Source organism: Neodiprion pinetum, chromosome 4, assembly GCF_021155775.2.
Source record: "Neodiprion pinetum isolate iyNeoPine1 chromosome 4, iyNeoPine1.2, whole genome shotgun sequence".
Lineage (NCBI taxonomy): Eukaryota > Metazoa > Arthropoda > Insecta > Hymenoptera > Diprionidae > Neodiprion > Neodiprion pinetum.
Genome location: NC_060235.2, coordinates 29,509,557 through 29,525,887, shown reverse-complemented (window position 1 = coordinate 29,525,887; position 16,331 = coordinate 29,509,557). Strand labels below are relative to the sequence as shown.

General features: G+C 40.2%; 2 protein-coding genes and 1 long non-coding RNA gene across 10 annotated transcripts in view; 1 reads left to right on the top strand and 2 right to left on the bottom strand.

Moving 5' to 3' along the window:
* Fas3 (fasciclin 3) overlaps nt 1-2,972 on the top strand; it is a 238,086-nt gene extending 235,114 nt beyond the window's left edge. For all 8 annotated transcript variants that reach the window (XM_046620254.2, XM_046620252.2, XM_046620251.2 and 5 more), the window contains 2 exons: nt 864-1,041; nt 1,170-2,972. In XM_046620254.2, the coding sequence (XP_046476210.1) occupies nt 864-1,041; nt 1,170-1,376 (385 nt within the window). In that variant the 3' untranslated portion in view covers nt 1,377-2,972. The remainder of the gene's footprint in view (nt 1-863; nt 1,042-1,169) is intronic.
* Nucleotides 2,973-10,693: 7,721 nt separating this feature from the next.
* On the bottom strand, nt 10,694-11,681 carry LOC138190835 (uncharacterized). Its single transcript, XR_011176935.1, has 3 exons — nt 11,508-11,681; nt 11,149-11,247; nt 10,694-10,907 (listed from the first exon to the last, which is right to left on the bottom strand). It is a non-coding gene; the product is annotated as an uncharacterized lncRNA (long non-coding RNA).
* A 1,455-nt stretch (nt 11,682-13,136) lies between these two features.
* Nucleotides 13,137-15,948, bottom strand: LOC124216881 (uncharacterized). Its single transcript, XM_046621950.2, has 2 exons — nt 14,028-15,948; nt 13,137-13,512 (listed from the first exon to the last, which is right to left on the bottom strand). Exon 1 carries the CDS (start codon nt 15,839-15,841, stop codon nt 14,186-14,188), a length of 1,656 nt encoding a protein of 551 aa, XP_046477906.1. The 5' UTR covers nt 15,842-15,948; the 3' UTR covers nt 13,137-13,512; nt 14,028-14,185.
* Nucleotides 15,949-16,331: the final 383 nt, after the last annotated feature.

The following is a 16,331-nucleotide window of genomic DNA, read 5'->3' as shown; positions in this document are numbered from 1 at the left end:
GCTTTTCATTTTTTATTTTTTACACGTATTGTTGTAACTATTGTATTTACAGCAATAGTTTCACGTCTAGACTATGCCAACGCTTACCAGTCTGACTAAGCAGCTATAATTATACCGCAAATATTCCAACCGGTATTACAAAGTATTGGCAAAAAAGAAAATCTTTGATGGAAGTTTGACAACCAAAACAAACACATATCACATGATTTTCCTCAATTTTTACACTACGATTCCGAGAAGTCGTTGTGATTTCAGGTAACAACAAATACCGGTCGTTTTACAATTTTCCGTTATGGATTTAAAATTTTTTTCTTCTGTCCATGACGAAATTCGTGTCGTTCAGTTCGTTCTATATACTTGTTCTTTATTTCCTGGGAGGAAAAATAAAATGCTTTTCTACGCGTTCTTTTACACAACTAGCGGTAAACTTTCAGGCAGATCTTTAGAAACAGATCTGTTTTTAAACCAAAACTCAGATTCTCGAAAATTTTGTGTAAAATACCGGGTAATAATCCGAAGACAGCTGCGCTTTACGATTTTTTACGCAACAATCAGTAGGATTAGTAACACGTCCAGATATATTCACAGGATTGTGACGAATCACATTATTTGACTAACGAGAAATATGAAGAAATACTCAGCAATGCTTCTTGCCATGCCTGCGTATCGTTTAACATCAAGGGACTTACATACGTAACAAAATATGTCAAAGTTACATGTATTATAAATTTGTTGCTTTAATTCGTTCGTCATATTTCACCTCTTATTAACGCGCATTTGTCAAAAGAAAAAAAATCCTTGTACCTCATCGTACGATTGGAATCGTTTGTGCTTTCCGATTATCAAGCTATCTTATTTAACAGAAGTGACACCGAAAGCGCCGGACGTTACTCTAGAAGCGAAGTCGACAGCTCGGCCTCCGCGGCAAGACGAGCAAGAGCAAAGATGAATTTTTCACAACTCTTCAAACGCAACAAGGACAAAGTTTCTGGAACCGACACGGACACCGTCAGAACCGTCGTGACTGTCGACGACGAAAAGGTGATTTGGTTTCTTGGGATTTTTGGGGTTTTCCGAAATTTCATGCATTTCCATTCCCGTTTGTGTGCTATTAAATTTGATTTCACCGGGGATAACGTGTTTTATCATTTCCTCATATTCTCCAACAGATTCAAACAAGCGATGCACCGCAAGCCGTCACTTTGAACTCGGCAAATCCTGCCGTTGGGGAGGGTGGCCTCGTCTATGCCGAGCTGGACCTAACACAGCAGAAAAACGTGGCCCCGCGCAGAATCGACGATGATGCTACGGAATACGCTGAGATCATTTACACGAAACCAGAAGCCGAGGAAGCGGCTAATGCCGCGAACAAGTAATTTACGTTAGTCGTTAAATCTGCAGACGAAGAGTGCGATTGATAAAAATTATTACGATGAATATGCGATAGCCGCGCAATGATACTTTTTTATTTCTATATGTATTAATCTTCATCAGGCACTATATATTCAATCACGTACGTATGCGTAGATTCATTAGAACACACTTTGTAGAGATAGAATTTTTTTCGCACACACAATATGTGTCGAAAAAGACGACGCAACGCATTGTTCAATTGGTAAAATGTTATAATCAAAAATTTATGAGAATCAAACGACTGCTTCTTCATTCACGGTCAGTGAAATTGAATCTTAACGCGTGTTCTGTCCGTCATGGTTTTGACCACTCTTATAAGCAGTTATTCGTGGTACACTAATTTAAGCTTAAACATACAAGTACCTTGGCGATATATTATAATATTATATATATTGTGGATAAACGCCGTAACATTTGAAGTCCAGAGACCAATATTAATTAGTTTAGTTTTACTTCTTATTATACGATTTTTCGGAATAATACGTCTATGATTAGGCATAAGTTATAGTTATTATTCATCGTGACCAACTATTCGAGACTTCGTTGAATTACCGTCCTTCCGTCATCGAGAACTTATTTCACAACCGAATCATGCTTTGTACACGTATGAATATGATGAAAAAAATTGGACTATGCAGATGAAATTTTACTGAATTGCTTAAAATGAATATTTAGAGACAAGTTGATATTTTGATATTGATTAGGAGCTTTTCAACCGTCCGTTATATAGAGATAATATTTAAGTAAGCTCGTACAAGTACCGAACAGCCAGTCGTTGATTATAATTATCGTGAGGTGGTAGTTGCAACAGCGACTTAGTATATTGATGTATTGATGTAAGCACGCTTACAGCTGGAATGATGTAAGACTTTTTTATATAGAGCAAGCATTATTGCACTCAATTTGCGAATAATAAGAATAGTAATAGAAAAATTCAGATGAGATTTTGATAAGTGTAAGATAAGAGAAAAGCACGATTACTACTTAAAAATACGTATTTAAGTTCAAATTTGATGAGGTGCTTCAATAAGTAGCATCACTATTGTAGACCTTTGAGCAGAGAAATGCTGTCTATCTCACAGAGCAAAAAAAAAAATATTCGCCTTCAAACAAGGCAAACCATTCAAATTCCAAGTTTGAGCTGTACTACAAGATCCGAAATATCGTGAATGTGAATTTTGGATAAATACTAAGGAAAATCGAGATATAATTCACAGATATTTGATTTGCAATATAAAATGCCTATTTCGACGAAAATAGACAGTTGATAGTCGATTGTAACCTTGAAACATTGTAGAAACAAGTTGTAACAACAAGGAATGATTCTGAGGATATTCATAGAGCGATACATTCAGCCGTCAGATCCAATTTGAATGCACGAAATAAAGTTCAGTGAAAAGCAATTGCAACAATTCAGTTGCTACACGATTCAAATGAATCCTGCAGAATCATAGAAGTTCATAAGGGCTGTATTGGAACACACATATTTATGTCTTACTTCTGGAAACACAAACTCTGTGAAATACGAAGAAACACGAAATAAAACCGGGTATTAACATACAAAAGACTTTCGTGTTGAAATTGAAATTACCTGAATTTCGTCAATCCTTTCCTTCTACAACTCAATCCTATCTACAAGTAGGCAGCGGCGTACGACTTGCGAAGCGATGAGGTCAAGAATTTTTGTGGATGACAGCAAAATATTTTTGAGATATTTCTGAATTGGCTGATTATATTCAACCTCGACAAAGTTTCTCTCGCAAAATCACGTCGAAATGAAGCGTAAAAGGATTCATTTCAGCACTTTTCAAAATCGCGAAAATTTTCGCCAAAAATACAAAGGGGTAAGCCTTGCTGTTTTTTTGGGCGAAAAACTTTGAGTCTCCGATTCGATTTGTATGACCCTTTTCTGACCAATTGGACCCCCAGGAACTCAGAAAACGCAGCGAAAACAGCGTGGGATCAACAGGAGAGAAGTTACGAAGGAAAAAATACCTGCTGAAAAATGTCGAAATCACAGGTTTTCGTTTTTTGGCTGTAACTTTTGATGCGTTGATCGCAGCGTATCGGGACTGCGCCCAATCGACTTCTCTTCGAATAGTGCCAGAAAAAATTTATTCCAGCACTTTTTAAATATTAATCCTCACGTAATATTTTTGATATGTTCTGATACTGAAAATATTTATTGCTATTTCAGGTACAACCCGAGGTGGTTATCGGTGGTTGTTCGAGGTGGTTAGCGATTGTTGGAGGTGGTCGGGGGTGGACGAGGAGGAGGACGAACTGAACTGAGTCTCAAAGCCCTGTTGACATAAAAGCAGCTATTCGATAGAAATTATAGTTTATAGTTTACATAGCCCATTGCATGATATTTCATTACAAATACATACGTTTCAATGTATTTAGGAATAATTTATAAAATATACGATAAAATTGATGCACCGGATCATCGTCGACTTTAACTTTTGAAATGTCCTACCATTTTCGAACACCTCCTACCTCCCCCTGCCACCTCCGACCATCAATGGCCACTTTCGACCACCCCCTATCACCTTTTGCCAGCGCCGACCACCTCCTAACATTTCCGAACACCTCCGACCATCCTATTTAGCTATATTACCAGATTAGCTATGATATGAAAAGAGAAGAATTATTCATTTCGAAATGGGATTCTATTCGACGCGCGCTCGATGTATTCCATAACATTAGTATTCATAATTATTCCAACAACTTTTCATTTGCTCTCTCGATCTTGAATTTTCATAGGCATAGAATCGAAACGTTGTTTAAGCTGGTCGCAAGTGAAGTATCTGCGTTGGGTAGAGGAGCAGAATTGTTTTTCGAAAAGTATTCGGATGGAAAAAAATTCAGAGTAACTGTAATACATCACGGATGCGCTAATTTTGAACGAGATGAAACGGATGCTTCGTATATGAGACGGTATTTAACGCTGCGTAGTGGTTTAAAGACCTAGAAAGGTGATAGGGAGAGAAAGAACGACGCTTCTTAACACTTCGAGTGTATTTTAACACACATTTGAAAGATACGAGCGAGATTTTTCATCATCCAACTGTCGCAGAACGACAGCGTTATCAGCCGACCCGTTCACTGAAGAATATATCTTCAGTCAACGGCTGACCATCGAAGGGCCTGGCCGCTTGAGTCTGGAACCGGCAGGAGAGATAAAGTGTGTATTTCTTGTATGAAATGTGAAAGCTAATATCATTATACATCATATCATATCATCATACCTCATACATCATACATCATACATCGTACATCATACATCATCATACATAGTATCAAAGTTCGAAACCATAGTTTGGATGTCGGACGTTCAGAAAGTGACGTCACCAATTCGAAATCAGCTAGCCGAATTCCTCAGTCTGGAAACAACCGCGCAGTAGAGCGGACGGATGAGAGTCGCGCTCCGCAAATTTCGAGTACCGGGTTCTCAACCTCCCGGATCCCGCGCTTCGGCTCCGCTACGTATTTCGAGTACCGGGTTCTCAACCTCCCGGATCCCGCGCTTCGGGTCCGCTACGCGGTGAAACTCGACTTCCAGGATAAGCGCTCCGTGGTTCCTGGTTCATGTTTACAATAAATTATTTCAATTCGTTTTTCGCGCAACCCCAAATTCGGTAGCTGTCAGTCCGCTAATAAAATTTCTCGACTTCCAGGATAAGCGCTCCGTGGTTCCTGGTTCATGTTTACAATAAATTATTTCAATTCGTTTTTCGCGCAACCCCAAATTCGGTAGCTGTCAGTCCGCTAATAAAATTTCTCGACTTCCAGGATAAGCGCTCCGTGGTTCCTGGTTCATGTTTACAATAAATTATTTCAATTCGTTTTTCGCGCAACCCCAAATTCGGTAGCTGTCAGTCCGCTAATAAAATTTCTCGACTTCCAGGATAAGCGCTCCGTGGTTCCTGGTTCATGTTTACAATAAATTATTTCAATTCGTTTTTCGCGCAACCCCAAATTCGGTAGCTGTCAGTCCGCTAATAAAATTTCTCGACTTCCAGGATAAGCGCTCCGTGGTTCCTGGTTCATGTTTACAATAAATTATTTCAATTCGTTTTTCGCGCAACCCCAAATTCGGTAGCTGTCAGTCCGCTAATAAAATTTCTCGACTTCCAGGATAAGCGCTCCGTGGTTCCTGGTTCATGTTTACAATAAATTATTTCAATTCGTTTTTCGCGCAACCCCAAATTCGGTAGCTGTCAGTCCGCTAATAAAATTTCTCGACTTCCAGGATAAGCGCTCCGTGGTTCCTGGTTCATGTTTACAATAAATTATTTCAATTCGTTTTTCGCGCAACCCCAAATTCGGTAGCTGTCAGTCCGCTAATAAAATTTCTCGACTTCCAGGATAAGCGCTCCGTGGTTCCTGGTTCATGTTTACAATAAATTATTTCAATTCGTTTTTCGCGCAACCCCAAATTCGGTAGCTGTCAGTCCGCTAATAAAATTTCTCGACTTCCAGGATAAGCGCTCCGTGGTTCCTGGTTCATGTTTACAATAAATTATTTCAATTCGTTTTTCGCGCAACCCCAAATTCGGTAGCTGTCAGTCCGCTAATAAAATTTCTCGACTTCCAGGATAAGCGCTCCGTGGTTCCTGGTTCATGTTTACAATAAATTATTTCAATTCGTTTTTCGCGCAACCCCAAATTCGGTAGCTGTCAGTCCGCTAATAAAATTTCTCGACTTCCAGGATAAGCGCTCCGTGGTTCCTGGTTCATGTTTACAATAAATTATTTCAATTCGTTTTTCGCGCAACCCCAAATTCGGTAGCTGTCAGTCCGCTAATAAAATTTCTCGACTTCCAGGATAAGCGCTCCGTGGTTCCTGGTTCATGTTTACAATAAATTATTTCAATTCGTTTTTCGCGCAACCCCAAATTCGGTAGCTGTCAGTCCGCTAATAAAATTCCTATAACTTTACAATCTTCTCATAATCTTTTTGGTAAAATATGTCGATAAAAAAATTATATCAAACCTTACACATTATTTTTGATTTGTTCTCACGCTGAAAATATTTATTAGTATTCGAGGTATAACTCGATGTGGTTGGCGGTTTTCGTTGAAGGTAGTTAGGGGTGGTTGCGGGTAATCTCGGTGATTCAGGAGGAGGGGGACGAGAATTTGTGCTCGGTGAGTAAAACACTTTTATAATATTTCATGGCAATTGTAATTATATTTCATCTGAAATACTACAAACTTGTCACCTTTACAATAAATTATTTTTATTCATTTTTCGTGCAAGCACAAATTCAGTTGCTACGAATAAGCTTATACAATTTATTATATTATTAATTAATTATTTAATCAATTACTCAATTATAATAATCCTTACACAATATTTTCGATGTGTTCTTATACTGAAAATATTTATTACTATTCAAGGTATAACCTGAGGTGGTTGAAGGTGGTCGGAGGTGGACGAGGAGGAGGACGAAGAGGACGAGGATTTGTGCTGGGTGAGTAAAACACTTTTATAATATTTGATGGCAATTGTAATTATATTTCATCTGAAATATTACAAACTTGTCACGTTTACAATAAATTATTTCAATTCATTTTTCGTGCAAGCACATATTCAGTAGCTATGAATAATCTTATACAATTTATTATATTATTAATTAATTAATTAATATTCTTATAATATTCAATGGCAATTATAATTATATATCATCTAAAATATTACAAACTTGTCACGTTTACAATAAATTATTTCAATTCATTTTTCGTGCAAGCACATATTCAGTAGCTATGAATAATCTTGTACAATTTATTATATTATTAATTAATTGATTAATTACATTAATCCTTACACAATATTTTTGATGTATTCCTATACTAAAAATATTCATCACTATTCCAGGTATTACCCGAGGTGGTCGGAGGTGGACCAGGAGGAGGACGAGCTGGACGAGGAAGAGGACCAGGTGGACGAGGAGGAGGCGGGGTGGGTCGCGGGAGAGGACCTCTCCTCTCCTCAGAGGAGGGGAGGGGGAGGGGCAGGGAAGGGGGAGAGGTGGGCGGGGAGCGGGAAGGGACGGGAAGGGAAGGGAAGGGAAGGGGGAGGGGCGGGGAAGGGAAGGGGGGAGGGGAGGGGCAGGGAAGGGGGAAGGCGGAGGGGACGGGCAGGGGAGGGGGAAGGGGGAGGGGCGGGGAGGGGGAGGGAGGGCGGGCGGGCGGGCGGGAGGGTGGGAGGGAGGGAGGGAGGGCGGGAGGGGGGGAAGGGAGGGAGAGGGAAGGGCCGGGCGGGCGGGTGGGCGTGTAGGGGACTTGCACTGACATCCGTCGTCCACTCCCTCCCTCCCTCCCTCCCTCCCGCCCTCCCGCCCGCCCGCCCGCCCGCCCGCCCACCCTCCCTCCCTCCCTCCCTCCCTCCCTCCCTCCCTCCCTCCCACCCGCCCGCCCTCCCTCCCCCTCCCCGCCCCTCCCCCTTCCCCCTTCCCTTCCCCTCCCCTCCCCCCTTCCCTTCCCTTCCCGTCCCTTCCCCCTCCCCGCCCACCTCTCCCCCTTCCCTGCCCCTCCCCCTCCCCTCCTCTGAGGAGAGGAGAGGTCCTCTCCCACGACCCACCCCGCCTCCTCCTCGTCCACCTGGTCCTCCTCCTCGTCCAGCTCGTCCTCCTCCTCGTCCACCTCCGACCACCTCGGGTAATACCTGGAATAGTAATGAATATTTTTAGTATAAGAACACATCAAAAATATTGTGTAAGGATTAATGTAATTAATCAATTAATTAATAATATAATAAATTGTACAAGATTATTCATAGCTACTGAATATGTGATTGCGCGAAAAATGAATTGAAATAATTTATTGTAAACGTGACAAGTTTGTAATATTTCAGATGATATATAATTATAATTGCCATTAAATATTATAAGAATATTAATTAATTAATTAATAATATAATAAATTGTATAAGATTATTTATAGCTACTGAATATGTGCTTGCACGAAAAATGAATTGAAATAATTTATTGTAAACGTGACAAGTTTGTAATATTTCAGATGAAATATAATTACAATTGCCATCAAATATTATAAAAGTGTTTTACTCACCCAGCAACCTTATCCTGGAAGTCGAGAAATTTTATTAGCGGACTGACAGCTACCGAATTTGGGGTTGCGCGAAAAACGAATTGAAATAATTTATTGTAAACATGAACCAGGAACCACGGAGCGCTTATCCTGGAAGTCGAGAAATTTTATTAGCGGACTGACAGCTACCGAATTTGGGGTTGCGCGAAAAACGAATTGAAATAATTTATTGTAAACATGAACCAGGAACCACGGAGCGCTTATCCTGGAAGTCGAGAAATTTTATTAGCGGACTGACAGCTACCGAATTTGGGGTTGCGCGAAAAACGAATTGAAATAATTTATTGTAAACATGAACCAGGAACCACGGAGCGCTTATCCTGGAAGTCGAGAAATTTTATTAGCGGACTGACAGCTACCGAATTTGGGGTTGCGCGAAAAACGAATTGAAATAATTTATTGTAAACATGAACCAGGAACCACGGAGCGCTTATCCTGGAAGTCGAGAAATTTTATTAGCGGACTGACAGCTACCGAATTTGGGGTTGCGCGAAAAACGAATTGAAATAATTTATTGTAAACATGAACCAGGAACCACGGAGCGCTTATCCTGGAAGTCGAGAAATTTTATTAGCGGACTGACAGCTACCGAATTTGGGGTTGCGCGAAAAACGAATTGAAATAATTTATTGTAAACATGAACCAGGAACCACGGAGCGCTTATCCTGGAAGTCGAGAAATTTTATTAGCGGACTGACAGCTACCGAATTTGGGGTTGCGCGAAAAACGAATTGAAATAATTTATTGTAAACATGAACCAGGAACCACGGAGCGCTTATCCTGGAAGTCGAGAAATTTTATTAGCGGACTGACAGCTACCGAATTTGGGGTTGCGCGAAAAACGAATTGAAATAATTTATTGTAAACATGAACCAGGAACCACGGAGCGCTTATCCTGGAAGTCGAGAAATTTTATTAGCGGACTGACAGCTACCGAATTTGGGGTTGCGCGAAAAACGAATTGAAATAATTTATTGTAAACATGAACCAGGAACCACGGAGCGCTTATCCTGGAAGTCGAGTTTCACCGCGTAGCGGACCCGAAGCGCGGGATCCGGGAGGTTGAGAACCCGGTACTCGAAATACGTAGCGGAGCCGAAGCGCGGGATCCGGGAGGTTGAGAACCCGGTACTCGAAATTTGCGGAGCGCGACTCTCATCCGTCCGCTCTACTGCGCGGTTGTTTCCAGACTGAGGAATTCGGCTAGCTGATTTCGAATTGGTGACGTCACTTTCTGAACGTCCGACATCCAAACTATGGTTTCGAACTTTGATACTATGTATGATGATGTATGATGTACGATGTATGATGTATGATGTATGAGGTATGATGATATGATATGATGTATAATGATATTAGCTTTCACATTTCATACAAGAAATACACACTTTATCTCTCCTGCCGGTTCCAGACTCAAGCGGCCAGGCCCTTCGATGGTCAGCCGTTGACTGAAGATATATTCTTCAGTGAACGGGTCGGCTGATAACGCTGTCGTTCTGCGACAGTTGGATGATGAAAAATCTCGCTCGTATCTTTCAAATGTGTGTTAAAATACACTCGAAGTGTTAAGAAGCGTCGTTCTTTCTCTCCCTATCACCTTTCTAGGTCTTTAAACCACTACGCAGCGTTAAATACCGTCTCATATACGAAGCATCCGTTTCATCTCGTTCAAAATTAGCGCATCCGTGATGTATTACAGTTACTCTGAATTTTTTTCCATCCGAATACTTTTCGAAAAACAATTCTGCTCCTCTACCCAACGCAGATACTTCACTTGCGACCAGCTAAAACAACGTTTCGATTCTATGCCTATGAAAATTCAAGATCGAGAGAGCAAATGAAAAGTTGTTGGAATAATTATGAATACTAATGTTATGGAATACATCGAGCGCGCGTCGAATAGAATCCCATTTCGAAATGAATAATTCTTCTCTTTTCATATCATAGCTAATCTGGTAATATAGCTAAATAGGATGGTCGGAGGTGTTCGGAAATGTTAGGAGGTGGTCGGCGCTGGCAAAAGGTGATAGGGGGTGGTCGAAAGTGGCCATTGATGGTCGGAGGTGGCAGGGGGAGGTAGGAGGTGTTCGAAAATGGTAGGACATTTCAAAAGTTAAAGTCGACGATGATCCGGTGCATCAATTTTATCGTATATTTTATAAATTATTCCTAAATACATTGAAACATATGTATTTGTAATGAAATATCATGCAATGGGCTATGTAAACTATAAACTATAATTTCTATCGAATAGCTGCTTTTATGTCAACAGGGCTTTGAGACTCAGTTCAGTTCGTCCTTTTCCTCGTCTGCCTCCGATCACCTCCAACCACCGTCAACCACCTCCAACAACCACTGATAACCACCTCGGGATGTACCTTGAATAGTAATAAATATTTCCAGTATGAGAACACAGCAAAAATGTTTTGTAAGGATTAATATAGTTAATTAATCAATGATATAATAAATTTTATTAGCTCATTTGTAGCTACTGAATTTCTGCTTGGGCGAATAGTGAATTGAAATAATTTATTGTAAACATGACAAGTGTAAAAAACTTTCAGATGAAATATAATTACAATTGCTATCAAATATTATAAAAATGTTAAATTCACCGACCACAAATCCTCGTCCTCCTTGTCCACCTACGACCACCTCCAACCACCTTCAACCACCACCAACAACCACTGATGACCACCTTGGGTTATACTTCGAATACTAATAAATTTATTCAGTATTAGATCACGTCTAAAATACTGTGTATGGATTAATGTAATTTTTTGATCGACACATTTTACCAAAAAGATTATGAGAAAATTATAAAAAATCATAGAAAATTTCACTAGCGTATTGATAGCAATTTGGGCTTGTGCGAAAAATAAATTGAAATAATTTATTGTCAACATGAAAAGTTTAAAAATTTTTAGATAAAATATAATTTTAATTGCCATTAAATATTATAAAAATGCTATACTCACCGTGCAGAAATCCTTGTCCACCAGGTAGCGGACTTCGAGCGCAGGAACCACGAAGCGCTTGCCCTGGAAGTCAAGTTTCACTAGAAAGTGGCCCCGGAACGTAAGATCCAGGAGATAGACAACCAGGTACTCGAAATTTGCGGAGCGCGATTCTCATACGTCTGCTCTACTGAACGGTTGTTTCCAGACTGAGGAATTCGGCTAGCTGATTTAGATCGATGACGTCAAGAAAAAAAAAATTTTGGGTTACGTCACTTTCTGAACATCCGAACATTCGAACATCCAAACTCTGGTTTCGAACTTTAATACTGTGCATTATATGACATGATGTGTAATGATTTTAGCTTTTAGATTTCAGACAAGAAATACGCACTTTATCTTTCCTGCCGATTCGAGACTCATACGGCTATGCCCTTTGATGGTCAGCCTTCGACTTAAGATGTATTCTTCAGTTAACGGGTCAGCCAATAACGCTGCCGTTCTGCTACAGTTGGATGATAAAAATGTTTGCTCGTTCCTTTCAAATGTGTGTTAAAATACACTCGATGTTTTAAGAAGCTTTGTTTTTTTGTCTCCCTACCAAAAAAAAAATCGCCGACTATCACCTTCTTAGGTCTTTTATTGAGTGGCCTCTAGGATAAAATAACATCTTTTTCTCCATGTCAAATACAATATTACTTCTACCAAAAATACAATTTTCACGACGTAAAGAACGCATAGAAATTGAACAGAGATAGATCCGGTGTTTAGACGGAGACGGAATATGGCAAAGCTGCTACATTTTTCACTTCCCAGGAACGTATCAACGCATAAAACAAGACCAATTTAGTATCACAAAAACAAATTACCTCGTGATTAATATTAATGTTGATGATGCATATCCGCATTTCAATATTAGACGGTCATTGACTGTCTTACGAGCTTCGCACCAAGAAGCGTAAGATACCAAAATGTAAACACTTACAGACATTCTTACAAATGTGCTCGAAGAGGAAGAACACTTTCTATATTCACATTTAGTATCACAATAATTCTTTGTCTAATTCATAAATACTGAGCAAAATATTATTCATAACACGTTTATAGTTCATATTCGTATCGATTTAGTGAGAATTATGCGTAAATTCTTAATTTGACATTGAGCCCATTGTGGGCACCTATGTAATAAGTCCCTAAGCCGAAGAACCACCTTAAAAACGCAAGATTGTTATCTTCATTTCCCTGCCACCGGTTCCACACATTTTTTCATGTTATTACTGCTTTTTTCGGCGTTTGGTAGTCCATCAACGGTTCAGCAAACTCAATTCTAAACTGAACATTTTCAGGCTCAAAAAAGCAAGATCAACTTCTATACCTTTTCTTTAATTGTTTCTTGGTGGACTTTGGAAACAGTTGAAATCGATCTCCTCAGACCTCTCATCGACATAAGTTTTCGAGGAGAAGCCGATGTATGCAGTCTCGACTCGCTGCGAACAATCGAACAATAATCATGGTCGAAAGCATGAAATTTGCATACAATTTTGGACGAGGTGGGTTGGGAAAATCAAAAATCTTATGCCATAAAGATAATTTCTGTGTATTTAAAATGCTTTAACTCTAATACAAGTGTTCGGCTGTCAGTGTATAGCAATGTTACAAATTGGCGAATAAATTCATAGTAATCGTCAAAATGAAATGCAAAAACATAATCAAACATCTCACAAGATATCCTATTCTAATGTGAGGAGCTAGGTCTGCAGTATATATTGTCTTAAGCAGAGTTTCAAAAATACCATATTAGATACTGATTATTGTAATTTTCCAATATAGTTTTTCCGGCGTACAGGTACAACATACCTCTATCTAACGCAGCGTGTGATGTCTGATATTGTATCCTCACTATTTAATATAACCCGGATCAAATTGAATAAGGAATCTATTATCTTTGTTTCTTCTATGTGTTTCCTCAGCTCTTGGTTTCTGCTGTTCCAAATGTCTTCTTTGCATCCCTGAGTGTCCAATGGGTCTGAAAAGGTTCATACAAATCAGTTCAGAGTCGATAAATTTTTCTTCAAAAAACCAGTATGGCTTTTAATTTTTTGGTAAAAATTTCAACGGTTTTAAATGACGCTGGAATCAATACTCTTATGCACTGCAGCGATTTTATATTGCGAAAGGAATCCGATGCGTAGTCTTGACTCGCCACGAACAGGCAACCACAGTTACATCTGAAGTACATATTTGCTACGAGTAAAATGTAACTTTGGTTGCCTATATTTTGGCGAAACATCGTTCGCGTCGCAACACTCCACCGAAAACTCCCGATATGTAGTTGTACATAAGGCACTTAAGTTCCCTCTCTTTTTTAGTATTTAACCGGAAAGTTGGAATGTTCGCTGATTATAAATTTTACCTCTTAGATTATATATTACCATAGCAATGTGGTACGAACAACGGTGTAGCAGGACTAATTCAAGTTATTTGAAAACTTGAGGTACCAAAAGAGAACACTTCATTGGTATACAATATACAGGTACATACCACAAATGTTATAGTGTAAGTTGCGACTAAAACTTGATGGACACAAAACAGTATTTATTCTGATCTATAAAGAAGGGTGAGACAATTCGAAGGACGGCAAGCCCCTTGATGCTGATCGATGATTTGCTTAATTTTTTAACAACTGCTTCGAATGAAACTCAAGTTTGACCCTCTGATTTTGAGGGCTCTTGTTTCACGTCCTCAGTTGCCGTATCTGCACCTGCTTCACCGTCTACTTCATCCTGATTCAGTTTTGTTTTTGGTTTCTCTTGTTCCTTATCCTCTTTCTCTGACACCTGTTCTGCCTCAGATTCGACTGCTATTCTGTGTTTGTAACTTTTGTAATAGTCATCAGCCATCTCTTTCAGCGTTTTCGCAAATTCTATTCTAGATGTGTCTGTGATAAAGCTAGGCGCCCCGGCACAGAGCGGTGGAATAACAGTATCCAGTTCAACGAGAGGAGTAGAATCATTGCCAAGTTCAAACTGTTCCGAAGTCCCATCAATCGGCTGCCTGGTGACATTCTCGGCAAAGTCCACTAGCCTGGGATAACCACGATGAACATCGCGCGGTGTAGACGTTAGGTATTCAGTTCTGACAGGTACCGGGGGTCCGTGAATTCTATTACGTTCATCACACGGCTTCTTCGAGTGTTTTTGGGGCATTGGGTGACCCACATTTAGATGCCACATGGTGCTGACCAACGTATTATTCATGATCACTTCAGCAAATTTGGGGTCCGGTAGTTCTATCGGTGGATTTTCAAGTTCAGTGGCGTGCTTCTGACCCTTGATAAGATTCCTGCGGTACTTGAAGTACGTATCTTCGTCAGCAACGGTTATCGCTCCAGCTATCTGAGATGCTAGGCCACCAGCGCGAGTTGGAGAGTAACAAACGGGATCGAGCAGAATCTGCTTTTGAGTCTTGCTTGAAGTCTTTTCACCACCAAGTCTGCAAGTTTCTTGAGTAAACGTCAGGACTACTGGAGTTATGTGAAATTCCAGTCGCTGGTTGGTGTTCAACATCTTGGTCAGTGCGTAGATGAGAGAGTTCATATTTCGACATCGTAACACATAGATGGCTCCGTGGTTTCTGTTAAAAAGTGGAGGTCCAGTCCAACGTGAATCTGCCACGTAGTAACCATCATCGGCAGTCAAGATTGAAAATATGGCCTTGTTGCATTCGATAATGACATTTGGCGCCTCTTCAAACGCCAATTTCAATGTGGCGGCAAGAGTCAGTCTTCCTTGTCCCCCGTACAAGGTTCCGCACATATTTTCTCTGAACTCAATCGTCCAGATATGTGGAAACACCTTGAAAGTTGACTGCAAGTTAAATCTATTCGGATGCCTGCAGCCTCTGCGCACCGCACTCCTTAAACTCTCCGTGTAGTAACAGTCTCCGCAAATAACGGCCGAATCTAATATAGCGGGACCCCATCTTGAGGGATGACACAAAAATTGCATCGCAAGAATGGCGACGTTTATTCCAGCTTGATTCTTCCCTGCTCTCTGACCAAACCTTGGATCGTAGCACCCTAATGTTCCCCACACAGAATATATGAGATTTGGTACTTCGATTGCGTAGTAATTCCAGGACGGCTTTTTTCGCTCAGGTATATTTTGCTTTCTTCTCTTTCCCGACTTCACGATGTCTGGTGAATGACTAAAACTCCAGTGAAAGTCTAAGTATACCCACATCGGATCTTCTTGAAGTTTTTTGAATGGAGGTACATTGATTGATTCCACGTGCATTCGATGAATGAAGAATCCAGTTGTGTCTTCGTACCTATTTTGATACATATGGCGAGTCATAAAACACAAGCTTGGAAATATACACAAACAACTGTTTCCTCCGTCCGAAACTTTTTTTCCTTTGGCATTACATTGATAAGGGTCCAAATAGTAGTAAGAATTGGTTGATCTCGAGTACCAAAATCCATAGCAGCAATTTGTAAAATGTATTATACCGTCCGAGTGCTTCTTGAAATGTCGCTTCAAGCACTTCTTTAAGAGTGGATAATGATCATTCTTCCCTGTCACTGAATTGCTCTTGAATTCAATAAGCGGTGAAGCGCAATCACGAAAATCGAAAATCCTATTCATGATGGTGACATTCTTCAATATATGTTCGGTGTGATACTTGGGCTCGTCAAACTCTTTGTACAATCCCTCTGCAACCTCGATTATTTTGTCGATCGTTCCTGCCACCGCACTTTGAATGATGTCTCTCTTCACCATGACGGCTAACAGTGCTACAAAATAGCATCGTTTCATTCTGGGCTCCGTCAATATTTCGCGATTT

Coding starts and splice junctions, on each gene's coding strand:
- LOC124216881 (XM_046621950.2), bottom strand. CDS start 15,841: ATGACTCGCCATATGTATCAAAATAGGTACGAAGACACAACTGGATTC.